The sequence below is a fragment of the Micropterus salmoides genome, unplaced genomic scaffold, assembly GCF_014851395.1.
Source record: "Micropterus salmoides isolate LMB-PRFRI ecotype aquatic unplaced genomic scaffold, ASM1485139v1 Ms_hic_scaffold_13, whole genome shotgun sequence".
Classification (NCBI taxonomy): domain Eukaryota; kingdom Metazoa; phylum Chordata; class Actinopteri; order Centrarchiformes; family Centrarchidae; genus Micropterus; species Micropterus salmoides.
Window position 1 is genome coordinate 23,578,772 of NW_024040374.1, and position 9,000 is coordinate 23,587,771.

The 9,000-nt window shown below is 38.6% G+C and overlaps 1 protein-coding gene and 1 long non-coding RNA gene across 2 annotated transcripts in view; both read right to left on the minus strand.

Moving 5' to 3' along the window:
- The window catches only part of LOC119900968 (cytochrome P450 2J1-like), a 10,305-nt gene extending 4,479 nt beyond the window's left edge, over positions 1–5,826 (minus strand). Inside the window, exons 1-6 of the mRNA XM_038716336.1 lie at positions 5,548–5,826; positions 3,297–3,459; positions 3,014–3,163; positions 2,500–2,660; positions 541–717; positions 303–441 (exon numbers count right to left, since the gene is read on the minus strand). Of these exons, the coding sequence (XP_038572264.1) occupies positions 303–441; positions 541–717; positions 2,500–2,660; positions 3,014–3,163; positions 3,297–3,459; positions 5,548–5,748 (991 nt within the window). The 5' untranslated portion in view covers positions 5,749–5,826. The remainder of the gene's footprint in view (positions 1–302; positions 442–540; positions 718–2,499; positions 2,661–3,013; positions 3,164–3,296; positions 3,460–5,547) is intronic.
- A 1,204-nt stretch (positions 5,827–7,030) lies between these two features.
- On the minus strand, positions 7,031–8,114 carry LOC119900984. Its single transcript, XR_005444133.1, has 3 exons — positions 8,057–8,114; positions 7,721–7,924; positions 7,031–7,531 (listed from the first exon to the last, which is right to left on the minus strand). It is a non-coding gene; the product is annotated as an uncharacterized LOC119900984 (long non-coding RNA).
- Positions 8,115–9,000: the final 886 nt, after the last annotated feature.

Below are 9,000 nucleotides of genomic sequence, written 5' to 3' on the forward strand. Positions count from 1 at the left end.
TTTTAATATCATAATTTAGGCTTTATTTGGGCATGGGGAATGTCAAGTCAGCTCGAGTCAAAAGGCTCAAGTCCAAGTGAAGTCACGAGTCATTGGTGTCAAAGTCGAGTCGCAAATCTTCTTTGATTTTGTCAAGTCGAGGCTAAAGTCGTCATTTTTGTAACCGGAGTCTGACTCGAGTCCAAGTCATGTGACTCGAGTCCACACCTCTGCTATAAGGTCATTTCAAGATGCTTACAAAACAAGCCACATGAGGCAGCACTCACTTTCTCTCTCTCTCTCTCTCTCTCACACACACACACCTTGTATGTCAGGGTAGTACATCATGAATAGCAGTCCCCAGTGTAAAGTTGTGGTAGTAGTTTCAGTTCCAGCACCAAACAGGTCCAGAGTACATGCAGTCAAATTTTTTAAATCAAAACCAGAATCTGTGTCCTCCTTCTATCAATCAAACACAAAATGCAGTTTCTAGTATCAGCTGACATATTTCAAGAGCAAACAAACAACAACAAAGAAAGCAAACACAATGCAAACACTCGCCTCTCCCATCTCTGTGAGGAAGCAGTCGATGTAGTCTCTCGGTGAGGACGGGTCAAGGCTTTCTCTGTGTTCTTTAATCCTGATCTCTACAAAGTCATTTAAGTTTTGTGTCAGAGTGAATATCCTCTGGTGAGGTCCGGGCACCCACTTCATCAGCCAGGGATATGTGTTATAAACCTACAGAGCATGAAGACAGTTAACAGACCATTAGAGAATCAGGCAGTAGTTCATAACCTCAGGTGGAGGCCGCGGCAAACTTGGCAAAACTAATTAATTTGTTTGCTGAATTTGTCAAAAAACACAGACGTTAATCACAATAAACCAATATTGCAATATGAAATTTTGTATACTGTGACAGAGGATTAGAACCCAACCAGACCCAACCCAAGATGTTGAAATTCGATATGTCAGAGAATTTTCTTTTGTTTCTTAATTTCTGAAAAACATAAAAAACAACATAACCCCTAACATTTGTTATGTGTAGTTATGAAACCTCACCAAGATAACATGACATCATGGAGTTTAAAATCTTTAAATAGTACTTGCTGATTTCAGTGTTTTGTCAGGGGAGTTGCAGAGTGCCCTCTGGTGGACAAACTATGCAAGACACTCACAAAATAACAAAGATAGTTATAATCGGGTGTTAAAAACACAGATACCTATTTATCTACAATTAGGTAATATCGGCCAGTTTATAGGTCTGACTCAACAGAGGATTTTATGCATATTGCTCAACTCTAAATAGAGCTAGAATGTTTGTTATTGCAACTGCACTTTTCCTGCAATGTACCTCTTTTGAACGAAGACATTTTGACACAAAATGAATGATCCTGGTATTGTGCATACTGGCTCACTGTCATGGCTTAGTGGGACAATTCGATAGAACAGAGCCATTATCAATGTTATTAGCAACACGTGTGCTTTTCCTACTGTGACAAGTCAAAATGTCTGCTGTAAAAAAGGCCTTTGAAATGTCAACATATATCTGTCTAGTCAAAGGTTTGTGGTCAACATTAGGCATTCAAAGAGCAGTTCATAACTTCATGTCACTAAAAGCCCATTACTTTAATATCTATGACCTGCTGGGTTTTTATTTAAACATGTGGAATAATGAAATAAGAGTCCACAGAAATAAATAAAAGATGTCCTTAAATGAAAACCTATTGTGTTGAACTTTATTGGCTTATTTACATATATTTATATTTACATTTATTTATATCCTCATTTATTTCAGGATTTATTTCATAAGCATATTAATGTATTTAATTATTTATTTAATATTGACCGAAATGGCATCCATTTTCCATATTTTACTGCACGACTACTTTTTACTTAAATTGATACTTAAATTGTGCTTCTAATACTTTTTTACGTCAGCGTACTACAAATACAGAAAGGCAGTAAGAGTCTTAATCAGCAATGCGTGAACTGGTTTCACTTGGGCATGAATGTAACAGACATTCATTTTTAAGTAAAAGTCCTGCACTTCAGCTTTAAGTAGAAGTTTTAATTCAGGACTTTTACTTGTAAAGGAGTATTTTAACATTATTGTACCGATACTTTCACTTTAGTATCTTGCAGACGCAAATTTAAAAAATTAACTTCAGAATTGTTTCCTGGGTATGTACTGGACTTGTATATTTATACGTATATAAATAACGGTATATATTGTTTGTTTTTATTCATTTTATGTTACTATATTCATGTGTAGCTTGAAGGGACCACAAACTTTCATTTTGTTGTACCACTATGTGGTAATGATAAATAAACTACCTCAAGTACAGTTTCAATCTAACTTAATGCATTTTATGGTAGTTTTATTTAATTATATGTTGATTATGTTGTTTTTGAACTGTCACAAAAGTTACTAAAACACACCATCGACTTATGTGGTCTGGCTGGATATTAATTTAAAAAAGCATTACTACGCACTGCATCTTGTTTACAAAGGAGGCTCACCTGTGTCCACAAACTTCCCTGTAAGCGCACTACTTCATTGAACTTCTGAAGAATACCCTGGTACTGCTTGTCAGTGTATTCAAAGCGATCACCAAACACCAGGCAGCAGATGATGTTGGACACAGCACTGGTAATCAGTGATTGGGCATCAAAAGGCTTGCCTGTAAAAGAAAGAGGAAATGTAGAGAAAACACACAGAACACAAAGTCAAAACATAAACTGTGTGATGAGCCACAGGCAGAAGAAGAGTACTGTGACATATTGATTATAATTATGGATGATTAACAGGCTGGTCTATCAGATACATTTACAGTGTCAGCCACTGCCAAACTAAAACAAACTAACGTCTAAAGTGCATGGTTCAGTGCTCCACGGTGTTGCTGCATGCCTCTGTGTGGAGCAAAGTTGAAGGGAATATGTAATAAACATAATAAAAAAGAATGTGCCCTGTAACTAGCTATGAAGCATTAGTTGATTAGTGGTTGTTTGTTGAAAAATAAGATTTGTTTGTTGCCTTGCTGAAGGGCAAAAGCTTCAGTGAGATATTGGCACTCCTGCTGGATGGATGGCTCCAGGCTCTTCTTGCCGACACCAAAGTTTCTGAGTGTCTGAAGAGCGAATCTCCTCTGCTGCTTCCATGGATTGCCACTTGATATCACCAGACCTTTTGGAAACACAAATAGCATTACATCGAAGGTAACTGGAAATGAGTAAAACTAACAACTAGCTAAATGCTAATGTCCCTAATAAGGTGTCAGTATGATCCTAACTAACAACTTTTAAAATACTACACAGACCTCTCTTCCCATTTAATGCTTCAATTAATGGTATGATGGGGCGATCTATGTAGTCCTCTCCTTTGTGGACCAGGGCCTCTCTTACAAGCTTGTAGCCATTAATCACCACAATCCTTCCACCGAACAGCCGAAGGCTGAAAACGTTTCCATATTTCTCTGCAAACTGAACACAGAGATCAGACAGGTGTTCAGAGTTGACCTAGTTTCTGAGGATGTCAAAACAAAATCAGTCTAGCTTCAGAGGGTGACAGCACAAACATGCACCTGGCTGATGTGGGTGGTGTTGGTTATTATTGACATAAATTGGCTCTGTAGATACTAGTGTAAATTTGTTTCTTCTTGTTTCATAAACTCCCTTGTGGTGACAGATTATTTTGAGGTGTGATGTCCCGTTTCACCACTACATGGGGAAAAAAGTGTCTGCCGCCTCACACATAACAATGGCCCCTCTGATACCTCTGACCAGATGCAGAGTAGAGCAGCCTTTTGGAAAATACAGTATTAATCCTGTGGACGGAAATCAAACTGCAACCACATGCCTGAATGTTGAATCCAATGCAGGAGTTACTCAATATGCATTTATTAAGGATTATAGATGGCTACGTTTGATGCCAAAGCATACAGTATACTGTATGGCATCCCTTACCCCGCCAACTGGCACTCCAAGCTGGGAAACAACCTAGGTAAGGTTTTCTTCTTTGCCTGGTGCTCCTACATACAGTATTTGTTAAAATGTCTCCTATAAAGTAAAGTAAATCTGTCTCATCCACAGAATTTACTTTACAGCAACAGAAGCAGATTGCAACAATATGTTTCTGTTAGTTCCTGAAGTGCAGCAGACCAATTTTATTATAATTTTGTTATAATAATTACTAATTTGCTGACACTTTTATCCAAAGCGACTACCAATTGCTATATATATCAGAGGTTATACTCCTCAGGAGCCGCTAGGTTGCTCAGAGACACAATGGTGGATGCGTCACAGTGGGAATTGAACCCAAGTCTCCCCGACCTACCAAATCTTATCCACTGCTACCCAGAACACCTTCAGTCTAATAAATACAAATAATAACTTTGTCTTTTTTTAACTGTCAAAGTATCAGACACCATTTCACCTGTAATTTCAGGTCCACTACCTAAATATTTTAGTACATAAATCGTCTCCAAAATAAGAATCAAGATTAAACAATCCCTGACACATAACTCAACCAGTCAGTTAGCTTGGACCTTCTACATAATGTCTGAATAAACAGTTAGAGCTGCAACCAACAATTATTGAATTTTCTCAAGTAATTGTTTGTTCTATAAAATGTCACAAAACAGTGACAAATGCCTAGATTTATTAGCATTGTGTCATATTTTGGATTCTGAACTGCTGAGGTAGGTGAGTTAACTGTACCATTATTGTTTTGTTATTGAACATGAATGTTGAGATTGGTTTCTGTTGTGGGTTACAGCCTAAATGAGAGTAAAATGTCAGAAGTGAGGTATACATTATTTGTTTTACTGATTAGTACTGGCAGTAAGAGTATGTGGTCCCAATACACTACAGTTTAACATTCCCTTCTCTTCTGAAAGTTCAAAACAATGACTTGAAATGTTGGTGTTACCTAACCTGCTTGGCTCAACATCCAAGTTTAAATGGGGAACTCAAATTGGGTAAATAACACAAGTCATATTTAATCCTGGGTGAATTAGGCCATGAATTTGCTTTTTACAAAAGTCCTTCAACTTGAGTTAATGATTTCCTACATTCTCAAGGGAAGGTGCCTGAACCTGTTGTATAGCTGGATTTTTCTTTTATATCCAGATTTAATTAAAAATGCCGAAAGTGCTATGCTTTGACTAAAAATGTAGAATTAATGGTGTTCTGGACAAAATGTTTGCTAAAAGTAATTTCTAAATATTGTATGAGACTTTAAGAACTTTTCTGTCATGCTGCTGGTGGGTGATTGTGTTTTAAAATCCTTCCTGAACTTTTATATGCACTGGAAACACGTGCGACTGGCTTTGGAAACCTAGAGATTGGTCTGAGAGAAACTGGGTGAAAACAATGACAATGACACAGATATTACATATATAGGCCTATTGCCCACAACCTGTAAGTATTATATAGAATTTGTGGGAACATTTTTAGTGTCTGGAAGTGAGTCTGGTAACGTTACAGAGGAAGTCCTAAGGTTTTTTCTTCAAATAGGCATTGTATTTAACTCTCCCAATAATAATTCTTAAACTGCATGTCTGTCCTTACCTCTGTGAACTGCAGGTGAAGTCTGGAGGGTTGGATGCGATGAAGGTCACCAATCAAAGGAAGAGCCCAGGGTCCAGGAGGAAAGTTGGTCGGCACTCTGTTCTTCAAAACATCAGTCAACAACAGAAAAACACACAGAAATATTAAAAGACTCGTGCCGTCCATCCACTCCAAGCCGAGTACTTTGTGTATTGTCTCCATTCGTTGTCTTATTTATGTTCAGTGTTAACTGCGATATCGCGACCGAACAGAGCTCAGTCAGGTAAATAAATAATGAACGGAATGTTGTCGTTGACCACGTTGGTATCGAGAAGACATCCGGTTTGCGTGCCTGACCTTCAAAATAAAGGCGCAAAACATACACGCAAGAAGAAGTAGCCTACTCACATCTTTTAGTTATGTAGAAGAAGAACGGAACATTGTATACACTCACCGGCCACTTGATTAGGTACACCCGTTCAATTGCTTGTTAACAGCTGATCAGTCAGTCACATGGCAGCAACTCAATGCAGTTAGGAATGTAGACTGGTCAAGACAACTTGCTGAAGTTCAAACCCAGCATCACAATGGGAGAGAAAGGGGGGTTAAGTTAGCCTACTTTGAACGTAACATGGTTGTTAGTGCCAGATGGGCTGGTCTGAGTATTTCACAAACTGCTGATCTACTGGGATTTTCACGCACAACCATCTCTAGGGTTTACAGAGAATGGTCCGAAAAAGAAAGAGAAAATATCCAGTGAGCAGCAGTTGTGTGGACGAAACTGCCTTGCAAAGCATGTCCATCCCTTTATGACCACATTGTACCCATCTTCTGATGGCTACTTCCAGCAGGATTATGCACCATAAAGCTGACATAAGTTTGGCTAACAAAGTTCTGTACTTTTACTTTTTGAATGAGTTTTTATGGTAATGGAGTATTTCCACTACTGAAGCCCCTTGACCCAGATGATCCCTTAAAGCCCCATATTCAGGGCATGACATTGTGCTTTCAAAAGATGCAAAAAATTTTTGTACGCCCTGCACTAGGATTCCTCTCTAAACAGTCTAATCGAGCAGAGTACGGGAGCATCAACGTGCCTTGACAGTCATGTCTGTCCCCAAGAATTTGAAATCAAGGTACCAAAAAAGAAAGAAAAAAAAAGAAAGAAAGTGAAGGAAAACAACCGCTAAATAATTTCTTTTAATAGAAAGGTGATCACACTCACAACTAGCAGTTAAAGAATTTAAGCTAATATCAGCAGTTTAGATTTAAGGTAGGAATCTAACTTGATGCATATTTGCATAGTAGGCTAGAACACAAATTATTATCAGCAGCATAATTTCTTAAGTTATAATTATTTTGCTTTTAGGCCTACATGCCTTTGGACCACTAACTAATACCATGGGCTTCGACACAAAGATAGATTAAAGCTACTGAAACTATACAAATGGCAATGTAAAGCATTTATTTGCTTCTGCAAATGAAACTTGACTTTAGTGAAGTCTTGTTCAGTTGTTTTTTTAATAAGCAGTATAGTATGCATTTTCTCAATGTAAGGCTACAACAACAAAGATGGTATTTTTTCAGCGTTGTCTTATGATGTGGGAATGATGAATACTTGAATAAACATGATCAATATCAATGCTTAAAATAAAATTATTTTCTATTTTATTTTAAGCGTGATATTCATAGCAAACCTTATTTAACTATAGTAAAGTAATTGCAGGAGACAGTGTGATGAGAAAAGAGGGCTGAAATGTGTTGAGATTTCAAACTGTGCAGACTTGAGTACAAATCATAGATTATTGTTACTTGTTTAATATTTGTAAAGAACAGTTTATTAGTGACTACCATAATCACCACCACAGTTTAATGTGTACAGTTGTTAGCTCAATTATTTGTCAACATTTTTCAAAGATGCGTGAGAGACAGGTACCAGGAGTTGAAGGGGGCCCTCAGAGACTGCTTGTACCCTATATAAGGCCCAGAAGTTTGTGCTACATGCCTGCAGACAAGGGTACAAACAATGAATCCTAAAATCACCACTTGGCAAACACTTGATTTAAAATATCAGTGCAACAATGACTGACAGTTTCACTGCCATGGCACTACTCATCCACACAAGTGAGTGGAGTTAATCCACCCTTGTTAACCTTCACCCGTTCTGCTGTCAACACATTACATTGGAACTTACTCATTTAGCTGATGCTTTTATTTGATAGCTCCCAGGGGTTGAGTGCCAAATTCTCCACACTACAGTGGGCTGTCACAGGAGTTACAGTTGGTCTTTCTGGAACTGAAAATGAAGTATTTCCCTCTTCTCAGGGTTAATAAACTCAGAGCTGTCAGTAAACCCGCTTTGTGGACTGCACCAGCATGGAGCATCTTCCTACACAGCCTGTGACAGACAGCACAACATGTTAATATATTTGGGTCTCCATGCAAGGGTCCAGCTTAGGTTACATCTGTCCGCTCATATTAGTTTATTTATATTACTCTGATGTTCAGTACTTGTGTTATGTCTGCTCACCTCCAGTATCTGCCTGCCTTTCAGTATCTCTGTTTTCCCCTTCTGTCTCTCTGCCTCGTTAACCTGATCCCAGTCACCTGGAATAAATCTCCTTTGAACTGTACCACCTCTGCTTTGCGTCCTGCGTTTGGGTCCTCCAACCTGCTCTACCACCACTCACCGTGACATTCCTCTTCCATGTACATTTAGTAATCTGGCAGTTAGTTATCCCCACCAAAAATGAAAAGAAAGTCATGTCCCCTTAATCCCCAGACTAGCTGCATGAAGAGCAATGAAACGTGCAGTGACCAAAGGAAACCTCGCACATTGATATACTTAACCTCACAAATACATACATACTCACGTTGCGTATACATAAATATTTGCCTCGCACATGCATACGAATGACACTATGTATTGTGCGACTGTATGTGTATTTAAGTGAAGTATTCAATTTTGACCAAGGTGGTTTCTCATAAAGTTGTTGCTCTTCTTTTAGGAGCCTACAGTTATGCCTCCTCCCCTTTGGAGAGATACTTACACAAAAGTTTAATCTTTTTGGCAGGTACGCCATCACACTCACGTTCATCTGTCCTTGCGCTGCTGTTTTTCGTCTTCTGCTTCTTCTTCTTGTTGTTTTGTTGGTGGTTGCACGTTACTAGATATTACAGCTAATGTTCAACATACTACCACCTGCTGAGTGGGGAGGTGAATGTGGCAAACATATTAAATAAGCCCAATGTTTTTTTTTTAAAGTTTAAAAATATGGGAGCTTTATGGGAAAATATTTAAACGGGAGAACAGCGGGAGAGAATGGTAAAATACGGGAGAGTCCCGGGAAAATGGAAGGGCTGACGGGTAGGCCTATGCCATAACATGAAGTGCACCAGGAAACAGCAGCAACCAGCTGGAAGAGTTCCAGCTCCAGAGTTGTTTTTCATTTCAAAGGCCCGAGAGTCCACCAG